The sequence below is a fragment of the Gambusia affinis genome, linkage group LG07 (assembly GCF_019740435.1).
Source record: "Gambusia affinis linkage group LG07, SWU_Gaff_1.0, whole genome shotgun sequence".
Taxonomy (NCBI): domain Eukaryota; kingdom Metazoa; phylum Chordata; class Actinopteri; order Cyprinodontiformes; family Poeciliidae; genus Gambusia; species Gambusia affinis.
In genome coordinates, this window is record NC_057874.1 from 13,005,744 (window position 1) to 13,030,138 (window position 24,395).

General features: G+C 40.0%; 1 protein-coding gene across 2 annotated transcripts in view; it reads right to left on the bottom strand.

The window, feature by feature from the left end:
- LOC122834483 (low-density lipoprotein receptor-related protein 1-like) overlaps positions 1 to 24,395 on the bottom strand; it is a 109,790-nt gene that overhangs the window by 44,932 nt on the left and 40,463 nt on the right. For both annotated transcript variants that reach the window (XM_044122967.1, XM_044122966.1), the window contains exons 4-20: positions 23,260 to 23,379; positions 22,229 to 22,357; positions 20,333 to 20,596; positions 11,086 to 11,248; positions 9,940 to 10,162; positions 8,634 to 8,823; positions 8,395 to 8,538; positions 6,763 to 6,999; positions 6,130 to 6,310; positions 5,053 to 5,275; positions 3,769 to 3,958; positions 3,564 to 3,689; positions 2,267 to 2,407; positions 1,708 to 1,833; positions 1,500 to 1,616; positions 1,192 to 1,272; positions 243 to 410 (exon numbers count right to left, since the gene is read on the bottom strand). In XM_044122967.1, coding sequence (XP_043978902.1) covers positions 243 to 410; positions 1,192 to 1,272; positions 1,500 to 1,616; positions 1,708 to 1,833; positions 2,267 to 2,407; positions 3,564 to 3,689; positions 3,769 to 3,958; positions 5,053 to 5,275; positions 6,130 to 6,310; positions 6,763 to 6,999; positions 8,395 to 8,538; positions 8,634 to 8,823; positions 9,940 to 10,162; positions 11,086 to 11,248; positions 20,333 to 20,596; positions 22,229 to 22,357; positions 23,260 to 23,379 — 2,823 coding nt within the window. The remainder of the gene's footprint in view (positions 1 to 242; positions 411 to 1,191; positions 1,273 to 1,499; positions 1,617 to 1,707; positions 1,834 to 2,266; positions 2,408 to 3,563; positions 3,690 to 3,768; positions 3,959 to 5,052; positions 5,276 to 6,129; positions 6,311 to 6,762; positions 7,000 to 8,394; positions 8,539 to 8,633; positions 8,824 to 9,939; positions 10,163 to 11,085; positions 11,249 to 20,332; positions 20,597 to 22,228; positions 22,358 to 23,259; positions 23,380 to 24,395) is intronic.

Sequence of the window (24,395 nt, forward strand, 5' to 3'; positions counted from 1 at the left end):
TTTTAATACTCATCTAAAATGTATTACTCTCTACTGTAAAGGAAGCTCTGATCATCCTTAAATGCTATATCAGACCATACGAGCCAGATTGTTACATTACATAGACAATTGTCTTATATGTCACAAAGTAGGACGTCAGAGTGCTGCAAGAACAAGCTCATCCATTGTAACTCTCTCTAAAGCAAGTGAACTGTGAGCAAATGAAATGGACCGTGAGCAGATCAGCAGATAGAGACACAGACCCGTGTTAGTGCAGTTGGCATGGGTCTCGTCGCTGTAGTCCCCACAGTCATTATCGCCGTCGCACGTCCAGTAATCTGGGATGCAGCGGCCGCTGTTACACTTGAACTGAGTGCTGGAGCAGGAGTGCCGGCACCCAGCCTCATCGCTGTTGTCCCCACAGTCGTTATCTGGAAAACAAACGCAGCAAGTCGCTTCTGAATCAAATGAGGCAACAAAAACAACAGATCATTTAACAGGTGGAAGTGAAAACAAACAATGCAGAATGTGAAAGACGAGACTTTAAATGATGACAGAAACTGCATAGATCAGAATAGGCACCAATAACAAAAGGTACACAGCGATGACAGATTGAGCTCTGCAGCATAAACACAGCTTTTTAAACCACTGAGTTTTAAAGTCTTATGGGAAAAACAACTATTTACAACTGATGTGCACAAATTTGATAGTGTCATTGATCAAATTTGTGTGTAGCACATCAACAACAACAACAACAACAACAACAACAACAACAACAAAAACAGTAAAAAGAGGCAGCAGTTTAGGTTTCTGTTGGGTTCACAAACACCTCAGCTTGAGGCTGAACCTCCGTTAGAAAAGCGTCCCTGACTCTCTCGAAGCCTTTACTGGTCAGTCTGAAAGCTTTGGCTAGCATCATCACCGTTTTGGTGCATTCTGATCTATGCACTAACCGGTCAGCTTTGGACAATTCAACTCATCAGAGCCGTCGTCACAATCCTTTTCTGAAAGACAGAACCAACGGAAGACAGCACAGTGGGCGAACAGCACGACACAGGACGACACACACCAAAATACACAAATGTATGGAATGCACAACATGACATAAAGCACAAGAAATAAAGGCCTGGTGATGAAACATGCATGGCAAACTGTGACAAAGGGAGCTAGGGAGCTGCTGCAGTGCAAACACAACAAAGAATAGACACTAACCATTATCGCAGCGCCAGTTGATGTTGATGCAACGCCCGTTGTTGCAGGTGAACTGCGTGAGGGGGAAGCAGGTGGGGTAGGCTGCAGAAATCAAAAACCATTAGACTTTATACTGTTAAAGATCCTTTTAGAGTAATCGAAAGTGACATGATATAGTACTCATGCCCTTTGACCAATTTTGTTAAGTCACAGCCACAAACTTTATTGAATTTTATGTAATATACAGTAAGTAAAACAATATAAGCATCCCCAAAGCATGATTCAGCCACCACCAAACCACCATGTAACTATACAAGGCTTCAACCAACCACACGATGCAGGTTCATCTGACCGATCACCACAGTCATCGTCCAGGTCACACATCCAAGAAGAGGGGATGCAGCGCCCGCTGTGACAGGAGTACTGGTTGGGCGGGCAAGTCCGAGCTGAAACACAAAGAGGCAGAACTTGTGTCCAGTGTGGCGAAAGCTGAAGAAGGAAATGTTTAGAATAGCTCTGCGAAGCGTGCTGGTGCACCTGAGCAGGTGGTGTTGGATTCGTCCTCGCCGTTTCCACAGTCATTGTCCCCATCGCACAGCCAGCGCAGAGGGATGCAGCGGTTGTTCTTGCACTTAAACCTGTCGGCAGGGCAGGTGTGCTGGTCTGGAGAGACAAAATGAAAGGAAATAGGCTTCTTTCTAGAGCACTGCTGTAGTCTGTGAAGAAAACTATGTCTGGGGCGTGCTGTGGTGGCGTAGGGGATAGCACGACCCGCGTTTGGAGGCCTTCAGTCTTCGACGCGGCGGTCGTGGGTTCGATTCCCGGACCCGGCCGACGTTTGCCGCATGTCTTCCCCCCCTCTATTTCCCCCTTTTCTGTCAGCCTACTTACACATAAGGGACACTAGAGCCCACAAAAGACCCCCTGGAGGGGAAAAAAATAAATTAATTAATTAAATTAAGAAAACAACGTCTGGACTTTGAACCACACGGAAACAAAGCTTTTCCAGATCTGCAGACATTGCTTTATTCCTCCTTGCACAGCAGCATACACCAAGCACCCCTTACTTGTTAGGCCCTGGTGTGTGTTGACTCACGGCATAACTCTAGAGTCTCATCGCTGTTGTCCAGACAATCGTTGTCCCCGTCGCATTTCCATCGCTCCTGGATGCAGCGATTGTTCTTGCAGGCAAACTCCCCTGGCTGGCATTGAGGTGGGGGGACATAAGATGGGTTGGCTGGGAAAAAGGAGAGACTATAAGTTAAACATTGCCAGAATACAGTTTTGCATTCTATCTAAGAATAGTGGAAGTAAAAAAGGCTCATCCGTATCCATTTGTCAAACTTGTCACAAACCAGTAGCTGTACTGTAATTGCAAATAAATCAGCATACAGACAGGGAACATTTGGACTATCGGAGTTACTGTGTTGGATACCTTCACAAAGGGCATCAGATTTTATTCTTTTACAATACGCAGCTGTCATTGTTGTTGTATATTGTGCATTGAACTCTGAGTCCTCATCATTGTCTGGTCATGTTTACCCTGCAGCTAAGCAAAGCACTCTTCAAGCCCTCACACAATCACAGATGTTTGTGCCAATACTGGACACACAACATCTACCCACCAATAAATTAAAATGTCAAATCGTTGTGTTGCAAAAAAAATTGGATGTGGTTGTGTTCAGAAATAACCACCATTTTAAGAATCCTGTTCAATGTTATAGGAGTCAGTACATACCATTAACTTAAGAATCCTTTATTAACCTCAAATAAAGTTCAGCTGTTCCTATAGGGTTTTTTTTTTTTGCCTCACATTCCCTTAGTTGCATCTTTAAGCCAAAGTCATGGACGGGATCAGCCTTCTGAAGCATTGAGGCCGGCAGAGGTGATGCATGCACAGTCTGTAGAGAGTTGGCGGCACCTCTCTGTTAGCATCTTTCAGCATGACCACAACAAACAAAAGCCTATCTCCAGATCAAGCAAAGAGCTGCTTCACCAGAAGAAGATCAGAGTTTTTATCCACACACAACCCAGACCTGGACTTGATGGTCTGGAAAAGGCTGCGCACAGGAGAGGCCCTCGCAGTCTGATGGATTTGAGATATTTTTTTTAAAGCAGGGTGGGTCATCGTTGCCACATCAAGTTGTGCCTCACTCATCCACTTTGACACAAAAAGACTAAATGCTCTAATAAAATCAATTTGTGCTTTAACAAATCTTTGTGTTTTAATAAGCATGTACACACACTTATGCACAAATATTTAGTTTTGCTCAATATGTTTTATTTCAATTGAGTTGTAGAGATATAAGTAGCATTCAAGGGGATATAAAGCACTAGACTAAATTATCATATTAATTTACATGACAAAACCTTCAATTTAGTAACTTTTGTACCTTTACAACTGGTGTTGTCAGCCGGGTCCAGTATTTGGTCTTCTGCACAGGCACATTGTCTGCCTCCTGGTATGGCCAGACACAGACTGCTGCAGCCACCGTTGTACACACGACATGCATTAGAACCTGCAGAACAAAGGATATAAATAAGCAGCCATTCAACAGCATAAATTTAACGTTACATGTCAGATCTAATGTCCAGCACCTTGCTGCTGTTGAGCATCGTACATCCGGATCTCAAAGATGGGCGGGCGCTCGTTACGAAGCAGCGTGGCGATGCCAGTGGTCGTGTCCAGTTTGTAAATGCTGCCGCTTCTGTACTCGTTCCAGAACAAGAAGTGGCTATAATGGCACAGACCGAAGGCGTGGTTCAGTTCTTGACCTTCATACACCGTCTGATGGCAGACAAGAAGCCAGAGGGAAATTCATGTTTAATGGTGGCAAAAGCTTCATACAACAACCTCTTTTACAGAAAGAACATATCAAAGTTTTTCAAGAAAAAGCAGTAACTTAAACTTATACTGGTTCTTATCTTGCCACTTGCTATTCGTGCATCAAGCTAATTTAAGTTTGACTTAAACATGAAGAAACTAAATGTTTTTATGTCAAGTCCTGTTATTTAAATGATTTTGTATGGAGAGTCAATACTGGTGATGAAGTGTGTAAAATGTAATGTGTTGTACTGAACCAGTGGAAAGTCCTTTCTTTCACTTTTTCACCATAGCAACACACTTTTTTTTTTTTTTTGTAAACAAAGATCGCCCGACCATCTTGTGATGAAACTTCAAAACTCTGCTTTCGTTCTATTAATGTTCTTGAGTATTTAAATAGCTGAATCAGTCAAATGAATCAGAAATGAAGTCATGTCCAGACAGTCTGAACTACTTCAAACATACTGTGTAGCAAGTTGAGTGGATCTTCATCAGTGCAGACTAAGTGTCTGTATAGCATAGAATGAGATTAAGAAATGACATAGAATGACTGAGACATTTCAGTGTTGTTTATGTGAGCTACAGCAGTGCTACATGTGTTATACTCTAATCCCACAATCATTTTCAGTTTATACAAAGTAAACCACCTGTTTTAGTTAGACATTAAATTACATGTGCTGCAATATTACCGCTGTAGAAAGACCAGAACTTTTTTGATCAAGTTTTTTTTGTTTCAAATGTAGTTCTATATTCACTAACGACCATCTTAACAAACAGGTCAGTCAGTACCTGGTACTGAAGTAGCATTTTAAAAGATTTTAAGTAAATGTTACCTAATGTTTGAAATTTCTTTATAGAATATTAATCAGCTGCTTCTAGGTTATTAATTTTAAATGTAATAAAATTTGCCCAACAAAGCTATAAACACTTTAAACCACTGGGTTTGCAGAACAATTCAGATTATTTCAGCTTCCATGTTTGTTGGCTTTTCGGAAAATAATCCTGGTTTTGACCTGACTGATCTCTGTTAGAGCACTCCGATGATGTAGCAGTCAGACCTTTCGCCCGGAGTTGTTGAGGTACACCATCTCGATCCGGTCGTAGTAGGCGTCCACCCAGTAGAGGATGCCCTGCGGGATGTCCAGACTGAGCCCGTTGGGCCACAGCACCGTTTTGCTGGTCAGGAAGACGTTTCTGTTGGAGCCATCCATCCAGGCCCGCTCAATCTTGCCTCTTTTGCTCTCTTTGGGGTCCTCCTCCCAGTCTGTCCAATACATCCACCTGATGAACCACAACAGCAACTGTCAATATCTGTCTGGTATTTTTAAAGAGTTTCAAGTACAGCTTTACAAAATCTCCAGACCAACCAAAGGGGATGATTACACAGCGCAAAGTGACAAAATAATAAATCATTATTTGTCACCAATTATTTAATTAATTCAGGACTTGTCAACCAAGTCACTGATGTACAAAAAAAATCAGGCTGCAAGCAATTAACTAGGTCTGAAAACACCTCAGCTCCTGGGAATATGGCAGGTATAACCATTAAAATTTCATTTTTCTTTCTTCAGTCTCTCCTTCTCATCCTTTCCTTTCAACAAACCTCCCCCCACCTCCTTCCTCTTTCTGAGCCTGATGGATTATGTGCATTAGTGGAAGCGAGGGCCTTTCTCCTGGGAGGTGTGCGGACACACATCACGCTGTCATTACCAATCTAAACAATGTGTTTGCAAATGTATGATTTTAAAAAGAAAGCCGGTAACCCTTTAGCGATAAGACACAAAGATTGAGTGCTGCTTGATCCGGTAAGCGATAGAAATGCCTGCATGTGGATCATCTGGTGGAGGAAATCCATGAGCAATAATCAAGGGGGGCATCAAAATTTATCGTAATGACAGCCAGAAACACAGATTTGAAAGCAAGATAAATGCCTCTCAGTGGGATATAAAGATGAGATAAACAACAAGATGAATAATAGAAATCTTTTTTTGCAGCTGGAGCGTGAGTTAGCTCACTTGATCCACACAGATGAACAACTGCAGCTCTGGATTGAAGTTATTTTAGTTGAACAAAAAACATCAAACTTCCTCCCGCCCACCTCATCTCTTTCTCTCTCTCTGTGTGTCCATCCTTACCCGTGAAGAGGATCCACCACAATGGCACGAGGATGAGTCATTTTACCCTCGATGAGGGTTTTGCGGGTCTGCGAAGCCTTTTCCAGCCGAGCTACGCTAATGGTCTTCTTGGGCCCGTCATCTGTCCAATACAAATTGTCGGCCATCCAGTCCACAGCAATACCCTCGACAGTGTGGATCCCTGAAACAAACGTGAACAAACTCGAAGGTGGGTAGATATCAATGCTGCATCGCTGAATTATATAATATGCCATTTCCAAAATCAGTTTCAGATTTTTTTTGCTTGTTTTTCTGCGTTTGCAAAAAGACTGAAGGCAATGTCTTTCTCCAACTCCAATTACTATGTGATGTAAATTTAATCTCTCTGTGAAATGCAATATTCCTAAATCTAAATAATGCATTCAGAAAACGTAAATGAACATAAATTTTTTTGTGCGTCTTTGTAACTTACAATGTAACTAAAAATCTTTCAATCCTAAAAGACTAACACAATGTTTGCATGACACAGTGAACCTAAAACTGATGAAAATGTCCTTGCACTGGAATAAGTCTCCCCATTAAATTTAAATATCTTTCTTCTACATGGATTGTAAAATCCTCTGAATGAATATTTTAGTCTTAACTTAATTATACCTTCTTTTAGGATAGTATCCCTCTCTGTTCCATCAATCTTCTGTCGCCCAATGATGTAACTTGTGGCGTCGGCAAAGTAAATGAACTCGCTCTCTGCATGAAAGTCGAGAGCTCTGGGGTTCATCAGGTTCTCAATCGGGATCATGTACTCGTCAGGTACCTTAGCCTTTATATCCATCCCCCTGATGACACCCGGACGGCCTTTACCATAGACCAGGAAGAGTTCATGTTCTGGCTCTGCAGCAAAACAAGACAAGCACGACTTAAAACTGACACCAAATTTAAAAAAAAAACAGCTTTTTTTTTTTTTAAAGCAGCAGTTTCCCCAGAATCTACATAACATAAAGGAACTAAAAGAGTTAAGATTTGCAAAGATTTGCAAGTTGTGCCAAATTGGAAAGATAATGGGTTGCCCTTGGTTAAATCAGTGCTGTGGATTTAAGAGTAGGCAGATTAATAAAGCTGCTAATGCTGCATGGAAAACTAAAACATCTTTCTGAACGCAGCCAACAGCTCCAAGTGGAAATTATTCTCTCAACAGAGAACCTGTAAACAACCTTCATCCAAGCTCAATGTTGCTTTGTGCTAACAAAGATGATTTTCAACGGACCCATAGTTTGTATTTCATTCTGAGCTGAAAGCCTGCACATTTGTTTGCTAAAATATCAGAAATCCTTCGAGCCCCCAAAGATCTGCTGAACATCATCAGTTATATAATATTTGGAAAACAAATAAATGCATTACAGCCCGGTTGATGTGAGAAATAAATACTGATATATTTTAAACTTGTTCCCCAATATTATTAGCAATCATGCTACAGACTTCAAAAGAAAAAATATTTTTGTCTGAAGATATTTTGTGTCCTTTGAACTATTTCTGTAGTCATTTGACCATATAGTTTTTATCATTATCTTGCTGAACAACTATATGAGGACACATTTTCAGATTGCAATAAAACCCAGCTTATTTTTATGGAGGGATTTTTTTCTACATCTTTACCAGGTGGACCAATTAGAGTGAAGAGGACTGTACAAAGGGATTTTACACATTTTGAAGTATTTCCATTCTTTTCTCAGTACAGTGTTGCATAGTTGTCAGTCTTTTAAATTTCTTTAAAGTATAGAATTATTCAGCATAAAATACTAGCAATAGGGAGGAAATGAAGGAGGAAGTAAGTAAGTAGTTTGAAATGAGAGACATGAAGACAAAATGACAAAAGGAGGAAAGAAAACTAATCAGGTTGGGTAGTAAAACAAAAAGGTATGAGAAACAAAGAAATTACACAAGGATAGAAAGACAAGTTGAAAAGAGAGAAACAGGAAAGAAAACAACAAATAATAAAGTGGAAAAAGGAAGGATGAAGGAATGAAGGACACAAGGAAAAAGGAAGAGAAGGAAGGAAGGAGACAAGTTTTAGACATTGGAAAATTGAGTAAAGTCTAAAGCTTGGGAGGAAAAAAATGCAAATACCTAAGATGATTTAGTTATAATCCAAAATATATAAAGATATTAGATAACTTTTCACAGCATCGGAATGAGGGCCTTCTGGGTAAAAGTTTGAGTCAGCTGGCGGTTAAATGATTGTTGACTTCAACTCGACCTCTGACTTACTCAAACTGGAGTCTCACTTACTCTTGCAGGACTTCCCATCACTGCCTAGACTAAATCCAGAACGACAGCGGCACGTCCGGGTCTTGTGTCCGTTTCCAAGGAGACAGAGGTCGGAGCAGCCTCCGGCCTTCCCAAACTGATCCACCTCACATGCGTGGCTGCGCACTGGAAAACCAGGGGAGGGCAAAATAAAACATGAGAGGCTGCTGTAGTGGATAACGACTGATAAAATATGTGGTAGCTTGAGCGTTCATGAGCACCTGGAGGTTGACGTCTCTGGTGGTACACATGCAGAGCGCCCCCTTTGTCCACTCTGGTCACTACTTGGTAGTCCGTGCTGTTAAAGCGGTTGATCCTGATCACACTGGTCTTAGGCTGCATGTTAGCATTGTCTGAGTTGGTGGCGTACAGATAGTTTTCAAACACAGTCAACCCGTACAGATGCTCAATCTAAAAAGACATAAGAAAAAACAGAGCGTGATGTGATGGCACTTAATGGAACTCACTAAATAAAGCTTTATTTAAGCCCTATTTTCAAAGATTAATAACAGCAGAAGTCCAATCTATTTAGCAGCCGAAACACCTCGATCTGAATCTTGTATTTTAAATCACCTTGATTAGATTTAAAATACAAGATTAACAAATGTTTCTCTCATACAATAATTGTTCTGTAAGACTGTCAAAGGAGTTAATTAAAGTTATTCTGTAGGTCAAATAAAAAAAGAAAATTCTTTTCTGAAGTGACATCCACTGAAGCAAAGTTGGTTCACAGTGACTTAATGCAAAATATTGAAAAGACAACATGTTTCTCTTTTGCACAGCTCTAAAGGTCTTTGATTAACTAAAAGAAGAATGCTTTCATTGTACAGGTAAAGTTCTCCTAAAAAAACAAACTTCCAGGTATCCATTTTGAGATCACATTAACACATGTGTCTGTTTGTTTACTTGGTGACCTCTGAAGGAAATTAGTTGCGCTGGATCTCATATGGGGGAACTAGGTGTGCACTTTTCACCTTCTTACTTGCAGAAGTGTTGAAAACCATGCATCATTTTCCCTCCACTTCATAATAATGTGCCACTTTGTGTTCGTCCATCACACAAATGCACAACGAGACACTTTGAAGTTTGTGTTTGTAATGTGACAAAATGTGAAAAGCCTCAGTGAGTATTTTTGCAAGTCGCTGTATGTTCTGCCAAAATGAGTAATATTAAGGCAACGACAGACAAAAGCGCCTGGTGTTTGTTTGTTTGTTGTGTCAGTCAGAACAGGAAAGCTGTTACATCCTCACAACCTTTAAGAGCCTCTGTGCATCCGCAGTGCAACTGCATTAGCAGCGTCAGCACTGGACACCATTATTCAGCCTGTTTAATGAAAAGGCAAATGACCCAGATCTTCTCTCTGCTCATAATTCACTTGCCAAGAGCCCATTACAGGAGTACGCAGGGGTAATATTTGAAGTATTAAAGACATATGGGAAACTCTAAGAAATGCTGGATTTTTTTTTTTTTTTACAGCTCATAATGAATCGCAAATGCAAATATTTAAGCGTGATAATCTCCTCTCACCAGCAGCCCCTGGATGATGGTGTGCCTGTTCTTGCCCTCATAGTCCACCACCTCGATGTAGTCCAGGTAGGCGTCGGCCCAGTACACCAGCCTGCTGACGAGGTCCAGCGTGATGCCGTGGGGGAACACGATCTTGCTGTCGACGAGCTTGGAGCGGTTCTGGCCGTCCATGTCGCAGCGCTCCACTTTGGGGATCTGACCGTAATCTGTGAAGAACACCTTCCTGCAGAAACAAACCGTCACGGCTGAGTGAAAGACAGAACGACTTACAGAGAGATGGACACTGAAAATATGATATTAACGTAGCTGTACTGCACATACAAAGAAAAACATTCAACCTTTTGGACGTTGTGTTTTTGTTTTAGATTATCTCTACGCAAAGTAGTGTATTCTGGTAATCATATTTGATTATGCACTTTTAAAAAGTTACTTTTCCAACTTTTATAAATCTACAACTTCAATCTAAACTTGGATGTCACCATTATTTTGTCTCTGCACCACCATTTATTTTACTTATTGAAGATGTCTGATGCTTAAAGTTACAAATTAAATATGACATTCATAATCCTTAAGAGTGTATAAAAATATCTTTGCAGTCAAATCTTTGACTTGATTTACAAGTTCATCCTCACAGACGCTGAAAATGTGCTAATAAGGAACATTTCTGTGTTGCATAACTAAAAAAAAAAAAAAAAAAAAAACCCTCACCAAATAAGCAATAATAAATAATTGCCTGCTTTTACGCAACTTCCCAAAAATCTCTTTTGCACATTCACAGACACCGACTCATAGGAACTCATCTTTCCTGGAAAACCCAAAATCTCAACTTAACCTGACAGTCTTACATGCAGAAATCTGCTGATAAAGCAGATGGAGCATTTTGTTACAAACAACACACTTTTATACTCAAAACCTATGCAATCAGGGAATCATAGCTCAAACAAAACATTTGTACTCAATTACCCAACTTTCAAGTATTCAGTTACCCCTTCCTGTTCAATTTTAATAAGATGTTTCAGAGCTGATCGTGACACATGCCGTCAGTCCAGTCGCCTCTAACGGACTGAGTTTTCATCAACCTTTTCTCACATGTACAACAATCAGGATGAGGTTCACAGAGTTGGAGAAATCTAGGCCTGTACTGACCCCATGTTGGGGTCCAGAGCAATGCCTTTAGGGTTGTATAGCTCCTGGTCCAGGAGGGTTACGCATGTCTGCCCGTCTTTGTCACACACAAAGATCCTGTCGTCCACATCATCCACAAAGTAGAAGTTTCCGGTGAGCCAGTCAATGGCCATTTGCTCCACATCTGGAATGAAAAACAGAAGAGGTGAGTGGATATGAGGGGACACAGGAGGTACAAGGTGACATAGAGTCATTATTTCTAAAAACAACAGATGAGAAACAAAGTGCCTGATATCTGTCTGGAAAAATAAAGGGCATCTCTAAGGAACTGGGACTCCAACAAACCACAGTGAGAGTTGTTATCTTCTGATGGAGAAAACATAACACAGAGTTGGATCTTCACAGGAGCCACTGGCCAACCAAAATGACTCCAAAAGCACATTGTGAATTCAACCATTAAGTCAAGAAAGAGCACGGTAGTGGTAGAGTGATGGCCTGTGACTTCTTTCCTTTAGGGTTCAGCACAAATGATGGGACTATGAATTCTGCTTTCTAAAAAAGTCTTGCAGGAAAACCGTGAAGCCTGAGTTTGTAAGGTTAAGCTTAAACACGGTTTGGTCGAGCTTCGCAGAACTGCAGCAACTTCCCTTCTGAATTACTCAAAATGAGTCAAATGAAAGTTTTGGAGTTCCCTGTCAGAGCCCATATTAAATCTGTTGTAGTGCCAGTTTGTTTTAGGTAGTTATTTTATTTCCTTAATTAAATTAACTCATCATCCACATTTGCTTCTGTTATCTTCGTCAAGAACAAGTATGACAGAAACCAAAATCTATCCATAAATTAAAAACTTGTTTGCAGCACTGCATATGTCTTCTGAAAAGTCAGACTAAATTTAAAACAGTAAGAAGTTTGATGTATATGTTGTTATTATTCCTGCTTAACAATCTTAATAATGCCTAATGTCAAACTAAGTTAATAAAACTTTGACTAGGCATCTTGTAGAAAGAGTGACCAGTGGTCTTCTTCGGTTTTTCTTTGTTTTCACCATAAAACTGATCTAAATATTAACTGAAGAATAAAACCAAAAACTGTGTTTTGTCCTATTACCTTCTTGCCTGTAAGCTCATTGATGTACAACTATGTCTTCATCATTGAAACCCTTTGTTAATACAAAACAACAGGCAGACTAAAACCCACCCAGGAGGAGTGGAGGAAAACAAATGAAGTCATTTGCTTAAAAGGTCACAGAACTGAGTCATAAAGCCGCTGCTTTCTCTCCAGCAGCCCTTGTGATCCAGGGCATCATCTCTGGGTCAGAGTTCGCATTCGGCCCGATCTCACTCATGCTCCATAGAGGAGAGATCAGGAGACCTCTTCATAGCACTGGCCTTTCATGAACTCAAGTGCCATGTGCAAACAGGAGTTGATGAAAGAGATGGAGAACATCCACAACAAAGTGCTGCTTCTACAAAGTTCTCTGAATCGCCCTCCCGAGACCTGAAGTCACTTTCTACGACTTCCTAGGCAATGAGACCAGCATACTTCTCTTCTCAGCGCCTCCACTCACACATACAACCATCATCGGTGGTAAAACCTGAAACTAATATATCAGCATTGTATAATGCTTCACCAATCCATGGCTCCTGGTTGAAACATCACTTAAAAATAAGTTATCTTTGCTTCGTCGTTAATAGCAGAGTTGGACAGTGAGTTCACAAACTGGTTGCCAGTTATCCAAGCCCAGTGCTTATATCAGTAGTAATCCTACACCTATTACTGGATGGAAGGTAAAGGCATCATTTTATAACACTTTGTGCACAACATCAATCCTCCTCTGGAGCTTTGGAAGAGTCTTTCTTGGGCAATCAGAAGCTTCATGATGCAGATGTGGCTGCCATCATTCATTCCAACATCAGTCACATCTACACCAGTCAGACCAAACATTTTAGGAATGGATAATAGCTCAGCGGTCCCGCTTGTGGGATTTCCATGGACTGGACTTGTTTATTTAGTTTATTTAGATACAAGATTGGATTAAGATCCACAATCTCCCCACTAACCCCTAAGTGGTTGTTCAACACCTCAGTGTCTTGCTAACAGGACCATTTGCATTCCCTTCACTGCAATGAATACCAAAGTATTTCCAAATTTGACCAATAATTTTTATTGCTGAATTCAGTTTAAAACATAAGGAAACATTTACATTTCAGCTTCTCGGTTTGTCACGTTTATTTGGAGAACAACTATGCAAGGATGAAGGATGATAACAGAGGCATACCGACTCCCCACTGTCTTCAAGTACATAAATAAAACTTGCAAATAACGTATATATTTTTATCTGGTACTCATGCTCTCCTTTCTAGTGCCTTCCTGGGCAACTGCCCACATGGCCCATATCAAAAATCCCCACTGGGCGAAACCTATACTTTTGCATACTGTAAAGAATTTAGATGAGGTGCAAGAAAAATGTTGGGAGGAGGGCTTCACAAGCCACAAGGACTTGTATTTTCACAGCTGCTGCCAGCTCAGCTCTCCACAGAGCTTTTCTGACACACAAACGCCAGAGTCGCTTTCATAGTCTTCAGAGTCTGGTGTTTGTTCAAAGCTCAGTTCTGAGGATGGTGATCCAACGCGGTGGTTTGTTTTCCAGGGTGATCCAGGCCTGTGGTGTTTTAGTGGAGACCAGAGAATCCATTCCTCCAACCAGGGAAGAAACACATTATGGCAGGAAATGATGGAGCACATTTCTCAGTGCAACAGTCTGAATATAAGTGGACATTAAAGGCCAATAAAACTGAGAACATCCGGTTGAGAATTCTGGGCTTTACAAACCCTCACACTTTTTTTTTTTTCCTGTGCAGCTAAGGAAACATGAATATTCTCCAATATTCTGGGTTAAATTAAAGTTACCTTAATACAAAAAGTAGCAAGATAAAAAAAAAAAAAAACTGGAGAAAAGGTAAAAAACAAACAAACAGAAAACAGTGGGGAGTTGTGGGGAATCATATCTCAGCATGAAAACTTGGCTACGGAACAACAAAATTTCTGAGGTTTATGGGAATCTGGGCACCGATTGCAAAGCAGCTCTGAGTTTTTGACACATATTTCAGTTTAAATTATTCCAGGTGCTCAGCGGATTACTTTCACTGATTAAGTAACAGAAACTAATGTAAGGGAGAGAAAGGGTGAATGTGAAATATTAGAAAATTGTATTTGAAATATATGGCTCCTTTGCACACAGATCGCCTCTTCTGCTCTGTTTGTGAACAAAAATGGCAGCGAATCAGGAAACTTTTCTTCTTCCTGCCTCTCGTCCTCACTCCATCATCCCTCCCCTTCGTCGTCTCCCCAGAGGCGGGAATAGAGTCTGGATTCATTAAGTGCAGCTCTGTCTGTCTGAAACTATGCTATAAAGAAAGCACGGCGTAATTAAAAAAACAGAACCAGCTGCTTTCTTCACCTAGTCGTCTTCTCGGAAAACGGATCCTTTTCTGTCTTTTCGTCCTCTCCGTTCTGTCTCGTTTAAAATACAAAAAGAGGGGGAAAAAAAAGCTCTTCCCCTTTTTCTTACACCACCTATATCTAAATGCAAAAGAAGTGGAGCTAGTCAAATCCTTTTTATTAAAGCTAACGTTTCAGTGATACTGATTATAAAATGAAACCCCCAGTCAACTGGAGGGGAGTTTTGATGGTGTAGAGTAAACTGCTGAGTAAAAAAGAAAATTATAAAAATGGAGAAAGTAGGCAAGGAAAGAACGCTTAAAGCTGACTGAAGAGTTAGAGGGAAAATATGATTTAGAAATTGTGCTGACTGGATGGCCTTTTGAGCTCCCATAACCTCATAAGGAGATTTTAGACCAGTGTCAGTCCTAAGCAAGAGCAGCAGCTGTACTGTAGCTCTGCAGTACAAGCAGGGAGAGAGGACTTAGTGACAGCTTGGAGATCAGCCTCCATGTACTCAGAACTACTTACTTTTTAGTGACTATGAACCTTAGATGGTGTAATTCAGTTCCCCCTTTGTTTCTGGAGAGGAAGAAAAGCTGAGTGCAACAGACTAAAGCATTAATTTATTAAATATGAAACAGACAAAATAGTGTAGGAAGGATTATCAAACTATGCGAGCTGATTTGTTTTGGAGCCCAAATTAATGGACAATAAAGACAGATTGTACTATTAAATGCTTTACATTTACATATTTTTATGTGGCAAAAGGTTTGGCGACCTTAAATTATATTTCTATTAACTCTGACCTTCTGGGAAAAAACACATTTCCTCAGCATCATTCTGTTTTTACAACGATAGTTGTCCTCCACACATTATTTTTGTTTGTTCTCATCCTCAATGAACAGCTAGATTTACACTGAAACTGAACTTCCCACATGTGAGCTCTATTACCAATTCTGTGACATCTGAAGGGAATAGACTGAATTTAATTTAGGGGTATTAGAGAAAAGGAGGCTAAACAAAAACCCACAATGCATCTTCTCTTACTCTAAGCAATCATGCATCTGATTTGGTTGCTAGTCACAATAAATCCCAATTAAACACATTCATGTTTACTATTTCAATGTGCAAAATTTAATACTAATCTTACAATTAATTGTAAGATTAGTATTGGCCATGTTGTATGGATGGTGCCAAGAGCCACAGTCCCCCTATTTGGTCCCATTTTGTGTTAAGCACTCAAAAACCACTACATGAGTCATCTTGTTCATGTCACACCAGCTGAAAAGAGGAACTCAGAAGGAACTCAAAAATAATTTTGCTATTTTTGAATGTTTCAGTGTTTCAGACTGATGTGTACAAAAAAGTCAGAAATGGCAGAAAACACTTAAATATGGACCAAAAGTTTGTGTTTGCTTTCTGTACAACAGTCTAAAAATGATAAAGGGTCTGACAAAATACCGTAAAAGTAATCACTATGAAAGACAAGGGCACAGAGAGGGGGAGGGTAAACATCTGGACTGCTCATCTGTGGCATACTGAGGTCTTGACTCACTCCAACCACATGTGCATAACTTCCTGTAATGTTCGCCCCTGCCATTGGCTGCTGCTGGATGCTTCCAGGCTGACTGTGAGCGTAAACCTGCTCCTCCTCCTGGATAACACTCTGGCTGAGCAGGGAAGATTAACTCTTTACCTTGGGGATTCATTTCACATTATTGAAGAAGATTAGAAAATTCATATTGCATATTTTTCACACTTTTTTTTTTGTTACAGAGCATCTGGTTGCACATCAGGAACTGGGAAAATGTTTTTTTATTGTCTCGGCAATCCTAAATATAAAAGTTCAAACATCAACTGTCTTACCCTTATGTAACACTTGCTCTAATTAGATTGATGTCTTGTTATTCAGTACATTCAAACAGGAATATTAAATATAGATCCTTTTATTAAGCTGCAATATTCTCTCTTAGATGCAGCAGTTTCGATGTCTATCTATTACTTCCGTCATCGTCTGTTGTGAATAGACGATGCTACTCAACGCAGTCGCTTCTCCATTTGTCCGTGTGGGCTCTCAAACAAGCGTCTATAAGTCTGTCAATGGGTCTGCGTGCGAGAGCCGCAGTGTGCCAATGGGGGCGTAAGTGTGTTTGGAGGACAGGCGAGGAGAATCCAGATGTAGCTGAAGGAATTTCCCGCATATTCTACTCCCTCTTCATTTAATTCATCGCTTGTAAGCAGTCAGATCTTCAGCAAGAGCAGCTGGATCACAGCAGCAGCTACTAAATTTTAATTATAATTACAATACAATAATTAAACTCGGCAATATCTGGTGCTATATCTTTGAGACAGCCCAGGATGATTAGGGGGATTTATTTATGAATGCCAAATGTGCTCTAACCTCCTTGTGTAACACGGTTTTCTCCAGTCTGTGCTTGTCTATTATTTACAATGAAAGAAACAAACTGTGCTTCCAAATGACAAGGTGCAAGCAAGTGGAAAACAAATCTGCCATCATTAGGACTTTTCATTTCACCACTGACCTACAGAGTAAGTAAAATCTGTCATGTTGAATCTGTAGCCACACAGAGAGGGCATATGAACAGAGACAAGTCTCTGCAGGTCTGCTTGGTTTGCAATTATTGTCTCAAAGAAACAGGAAGACCATGGACAAGACGCGAAAACATGCAATCAGTTCCAATATATTTTTAATAAGCTGAAATATATCTGTGAGCTATTAACATTCAGGATTTTCTCTCCCAGTCAAATTTTCTGCTGCAAGTGGGAAACTATTTGGGATTCAACCTTGAGCACAGACTTGTAAAAAAAAAAAAAGAAAAAAGAATTGATTAGCAAGCCAAAGCAAGGGAGTGTTTTGAATTAAAAAATAAAAAAACCTCGTAACAACAATAGCAGTTTTGTTGTTTTAATTTTGAACGATTAGGTTTGAATCAGTGTAATCTCTTGACATTGATTTTATTCTCCGGTCTCTGATGTTGTTAGAGGGATTTGATAAAAAAAAATAAAAAAAACGGTTACACAATTAAAGCAAAAAATATTATTCAGCCAAAGTAAATCATCAAAGCTCAGCATGGAAACACTTCTCATGAATAATTAATACCCAGCTCCGTTTGCCTTGGACATCAGGAGTCCAGTTAAACTCTGTTCCACTAGGAAAAACCAGTAGGGTTAGCTTGGTGTTGGCTAATGAGGCTACCTGCTAGTCACAGGAAGCTGCAAAAAATAAATACAGATAAATCTTAAGGGAGGACAGAAGGAGGAATGGAGGATCACTACAGAAGTAGTGAACACAACAGAAAAGTAGGGAATAACAAAAATGGGAGGAGGGAAAGCTGGCTTTGGCCAAAACAGAAGAAAAGAAAGAAAGACAAAATGAAGTAAAGAAGGAAGAAGGGCAGGAGATGAATAATAAAAAGTCACAAAGAAGGGTGAAAATTAGCACATATGGAAAGACAAAAAGAAAAAAAAATAGAAACAAGAACTGACAGAAATAAGAACACAAGTGAAAACAGAAAAAAGGAAGGAAACAAATGGCCTGAAGAAAAGAAAAACAGGCAAAAAAGGATGGAGAGAAGGGAGTGACACAAAGCCATGTTTATAGTTCAGTCTTTTCTAATTCTTAGTGTTAATAGAGTTGCAGCTGCAATAAAAGTATTTGATATTTTTCTTGCAGCTGCAACAAAATTTATTCCCCAGATGTAACACTAGAAAAAAAGAAAATCCTATTTCCGTAGCTCCCAAATTAGCATTATGAACTTGAAATTTCTCTTGAAATGAGGTGTAAAAATCAGAAATGGAGCATACTCGAAGTGCAGCCAGGTGAATTCCAAGACTTTTCTTTTTTTTCTTCTGCAAACCAGCTCAAAGCATTTAGCTTCTAGCACATGCTAACAGTTTCATTCATTAGTGCTGTTTCCACACAAACTAACATCAGACATCCTCTTCCTCTGCTCCTTCATCCATTCATCCAGATAAAACCCGTGCTCTGTGTCTGACAATAGGGTCTCACCGGGAATCGCTTTTATTAAACTTCTTCAACCTTCTCTCTTATGCAGACTATATTGAGAGGATTAGGGGATTACAGGGAAAAGCGGGAACAGACAATAGAGTTGAGAATAATGTTTAATGTTCATCATTTTGGATTTGTGTTTGCCAATAAGCAGGACTGATAACTTTCTGCAAACTACTTCTTAAAGCATCAAACACTTAAAGGCTTTTTGTGATAAGCTCACTCTATTCACGGTTTCTTCGTCGACTTGCTGAAGACAAGCTGGCCGCTGCAGCCGAGCGTCAACATGACAAAGACCACCTGGCTGGAGCAGCAGAGGGACGATAAAGGCTGGGAAGCTGACTGGGATGTGGGCGTGTGTGTTTTCTGACCTGCACGCAGCTACAAACATGTGAGAACATACGTCTGCATTCAGTCTGGCCTCTTAGATCTCTTTGTCTTTCTAGAAGTTTCTTTTTTTTTTTCAAATGGGAGAGAAGACTCACCCATGTTTTTGTGAAGCGAAACTTAAGCTGTGGAAAAGAACAGCTGCTTTTAATGTGCTGTCATAATATTTATGATTCACAGGTTGCAGACGGGGCAGCAGAAAGTCTCAGGGTGTCTATCCACTAAGAGGTCTATGCTCAGCTCTACTTTAGTAACATTTTGGTACACTTTTTTTAAAACTTATTTAACTCTTAAAAAGAATAAAGGTGTGGTTTAATTTCACTTTAAGCCACAGTGAAAGCAGACTTTCTGTATGTGGAAAGTCCTGACCTGACTTTCAAGCAGTCTATTTTTTAGGTGTGTTCAGGGTAATTGTCAAATTGAAACCGAATCTCAACCATCTGACCAAATCTGATCCTCTCGGAAAAAATATGACCATGTTTTTCAGGAAAAAACAAGGCTAGACTGGAAGCTGCTGGAACACCAGAGTCCGCAGTCCGGTAGGTTTAATGTTGTCATGCACTGAGGAGGTGATGACCAGAACAAAACAGCCACTACAAAACCTTCACCTACGAGCTCAGCTGAAAGCAGCAGCTGTGCAAAATGTTTTCTGGAAGACAGCATACTAGTCATATGAGACAAAAACAGAGATCTTCAGCCAAAGCGAGAAAAAAAAAAGGTTAGAGTCGGGTTGAGGCTTCAAAACGAAGGCACGCTCCAGTGAACGTCAAGCACGGTGGTGGCAGAGTTATGCCCTGAGGTTGCAGTGCTGCCGGATTAAACTAAATGACTACACAAGTGTTTTTTTCAACAGGACAAAGATCCCCCCAAAAAACAGGTCAAAGCTGGATAAAACCTCTGGAAAGGCCCTAATGTCAACTCTGCTGAAAACGAACGGACTATGCCCAAAGTTGGGTCGGTGCCAGAAGCAAACCAAATTAAATGTTCTCTATCATACAACTATAACTCCTGAAATAAACCAGAATTTTACTGATGACTGCAAAAAACACCCCACTGACGCATCACTTCCTGAGGGACATTTGACCTGATATTAGTGGGAGTGTTTGTAAATATTTGAACCTGTGTGGATTAGAAATCCTTACTTTTTCTTAAACCCACTAAAGCTGTATATTGTATAATCGATCAACACGGAGGAAAGAATGATCAAAGGCCTTACATGTAGATGATTACCGTATGCACTCTTTGATAACTATATCATGTTTCCGCTGGTCGGTGTCTACGGCTGTCAAGGTTTGCTTTGGTTGGATCGTAGCTGGTTTAGTGAACCCTGACAATTATTTTGCTTTTGTTCGCTTGGTTGTATGCAGGATCATTCTCAAGTTATTTGAAGTCATAAACAGTGCTTACGGTGAAGGCTGAAGGAAATGTTGATGACTCTTTCCTCGGTGAAGCTCTTCAGGTTCGGGATTGAGGCGCATTTGAGGTGCGTGGATGAGTGGGAGTCTCCCACGTGGATCCAGCAGACAGTCTCCTTAGCATAAACAAAGTCCATAGCTGTGGTTTGTTTGGTGCTGGTGGACAGCAGGCTGTGGACCGTGGAGCCGCTCAGGGAGGTGGCCTGGATGTTCTGGGAGTTGGCTATCAGGAGGACGGGCAGCCGTTCCACCGGAACTGAAAACAGAGCAAAGGGATGTTAAGGTCAGCTGACAGGAGGAACCTTCCTGGATCATTTCCTTCCTGGATCTAGGATCTAGGAACCAGGAAGATGGAGCTCATAACACCAGTTTTAAAATCTCTCCACTGGCTCCCTGTAGCTCAAAGAATAGACTTTAAAATACTGTTGTTGGTTTATAAATCACTGAATGGTTTAGCACCGCAATACATTAAAGATCTGCTGCTGTTGTATCAACCTTCCAGAACCTCTCAGGTCTTCTGGTTCTGGTTCTGCATCCCCAGAACCAGAACCAAACAAGGAGAAACAGCATTCAGCATCTATGCACCAAAAATCTGGAATAAACTTCCAGAAAACTGTAAAACAGCTGAAACACTGACTTCCTTTAAATCTCAACTAAAAACCCACTTGTTTAGAGTTGAATTTGAAACGTAATCAATTGCAAATTTATTGACGGAATCTGAGTTAATGTTCTGTTTTGATTGTTGATTCTATGTTGCATTGTGTTTTTGTGTTTGATTTGATGTAAAGCACTTTGAAATGCCTTGCTGCTGAAATGTGCTATACAAATAAAGTTTGATTGATTGATTGATCCAGTTTATTCCATGGGTTTCTCTTTTGTTCACTCCTCATTCATATTTGTATAATTTATATTCGCACTGTTTCTCTCAGTCAAGAACATAAATTGGGGCAACAGGGAAGGTCCAACACGTTTCCCAATTCAAAGCTCCAAACATTTCACAATAATTTTCTAGATTTTTATGGGATTTTTTCTCTATAATTGTGAATATTTGAGTATGAGACATCTTCCCAATAAAGATGATCATGTTTCAAAAATTGAGACAATAAAGAAATCGGAAACTGCTTCAAATTTAGCAGAGGGGTAAAGGGCTAGTCCACCCTTTATTCTGACATCTAGACAAACTTAGATCACTAAACAAACCGAAAAAACTTAGAAATGGCTGCCGTCAGTGCTCAGAAACCTAAATATTTATAAATGAAATGGTAAACTCAGTTTTCAATGTGGCAAATCTATGACAAATTAGGTCCCTGAAGCATTCATTTACAGAGTTTTATTTTTTATAACTTAGAATAAAGTCTGGAAACTCAAACTTTTTTTTTCATATAATGCTTTCTATTTCCATCAAGAAAAGGATAAGCAAATCTCACACTTATTAAAACTTTTCAAGACGGTTCTGGAGCTGTGTTTGGTATAAACCAGAACTATAAGTCCAGCTTTAAAAGCCTGATCTGAGGGGGGGGGGATCAGAGGCCAAAAATATGAATTCACATTATTTGACTTTCTGCAAGCTTGGATCCACTCAAAAAACAAAAAACTAGACGAGAACATTGAGTCTGTTGTTACAAATCAAAGACATAGAAAGTTATTTATGAATAAAATAATGTGTAATTCTAGCATTTACTCAGATTTTTGTCTTTCAGATAGTAAAAAAGGGGATACGGTCCTGAAACTCAACCAGTTTTCCACACATTCTTACCCAGACTGGGAACCTATTATAAACCAGATTTGATATTAATGAAGACTAAGTAGAAACCCTGCTGACTGTACTAAAAAAGGGCAGACCTCCACACCTGAACAAAGAGAGACACTGTTTCCTGTTGATTCTCACCATTCTTGGCTTTGCAGGAGCGGTTGTCTGGCTGCGGCAGATATCCCTCCACACAGGAGCAGGTGTAGGAGCCTTCGTTGTTTGTACAGGTCTGGCTGCAGGTCCCGTACACACTGCACTCATCGAAGTCTGAGCCAAAAAAAAAGCACAGATGGCCACAGTGTTCATTAGAGCATGTGCTTCAGGTAGGAACGAGCTAAAAAGAGATCCAAACTCTGTGAAAAAGACCATAGTAGGTGAAAATACAAAACTAACATGCCTTAAAAACTTTAAGACTATTTGTTTTCTGTGATGCAGTTTGTTTTTTTTCATGTGGTCCACAATTATGTCTAGAATTAAAAACATAAATAATCCTACAATACTTCTATAATCCCTTTTGCTAATAGGACTCCACTCAAGGGTAACACACATTCCCAGTTTCATGGAGGGAGGTCTTAGCACTGTAAATCATGCTCGTGTATGTGCTACAGCTGACTTAATTAAATTAACTAATTACAATTAGCTACAGGAAAACCATTCATCTGCCGTCATCAGTAGCCATGCTAACTAGCCTTAGCATTATTGTTGTGTTGTGTGAAAGGAGCAAAGTGTAGCACAAAGCAAGGAGGAGGGTGTGAGCGGCGTGTACATGAGGATGACTGACAGTGGTAAGAGCCTCTTCCTAACTCTGATTGGTTGTTTCTGACTCGGAGTGGTGCATTACTGCAGATGTCAGAAAAGTCACAGAGAGGAGGCAGAGGAGTTTGACTTTTTCACAGATTATCAGTCTCATACTCTCTGGACATAGTGGCAGTTTTAACAAATATGTCAAAAAAAAAACCCAACATATTTGTTGTTACCTACTGTAACTTTAACTAGCTTTCAACTACACAAATTAAAGGTAGTGGATTCTTCAAAGAGTTGCAGCGGACGCTTATGCAACTGCAAAAAATCTTTCAATTCATTGTAAGCGTTTCATACATAGGTACCAAATGATTCTTACTTCCTAAATCCAAAGGCTTTAGGAGGTTCTGTAAAGATAAACAACTCACCTTTGCATGTCCTTCCATCAGAGCTGATCTCATAGCCGCTCTTACAGTAGCAAGCCGGACCCTGTGGGGTGACCGCACACTTTTCCTGACAGCCAGTGATCGAGCAGTTCGATATGTACACTGACGGGAGACAGAGGAGGACAGTGGTGAATGGATGAGCCACATAAAACAACAAGCAGGACTTTATTAATGCATTTCGTGTCACAAAAATATTTACAGAATAACTCTAGCAGATAAATGGACGTGTTGCTTTATGACCCCATCAGAAAAGCAAAAGGTCACAGAGACATGAGCTCTTTGTCCCTGTTGATATGAAATCTCATCACTGTCCTGTGATAGGAGTGAAAAGCTATTTCTCTGAGGCCTCACTAACTCTGTGGATTGAATCATTAAGACATTGTTTTCTCTGAGTAATTGTTTCTCCTGAGAATCCCCAAGGCTGTGAGGATGATATTTAAGGATAACATAATGTGTCGGTCCATGGCTGCCGCCAGCAAAGAGGCACGATAAATTAGAGTCAGCTCAGTTTATCTTAAACTGTCAGGAGATATGATCTGCGTTTCTTCTTCAAATGAAGAATATCTCAGAAAGAAGACCAAAATATTTTTAAGGTACAGAAAAAAATATGGTATTCACAAAAAAGAAATGACATGGCAAAGAATGCACAGAGGAAAGTGATACAAAAGGAAAGAAGGAGAAAAGTGTTGAGGAAGAAAGGAAAAAGGAAGGAAGTGAAAAAGCTTATGAGGGATGAGGAGTGGAGTAATGAGGAAGGAAGGAACAAAGGAAACAAGAAAGTCCAGATAAGACTCAAAGAAGAAAGGAGGGGAAAAAGGAAAGATGGGAAAATAAGTGAACATGGAAGGTCATAAGTAAATAAGGCTGGACACAACATGTCGACAATGAAGACTGAATAAAGTCTACCGTACCCATTTTTAACTTTTCTTTATCTTAAAAGTACTGAAATCAATTTATTGTTAGAATATTAAAAAGGTCATGTGTGTTTCAGAGAATAACATCAGATCTCCAGCTTGTCTAGTTCAAAAAGTTCCTGTTTACTAAATTTCTTTCATTTTCACCAATATATTGTTCCAATGCAAAGCTTTAAGGACATTGACCTGGAATATCCTGGACTC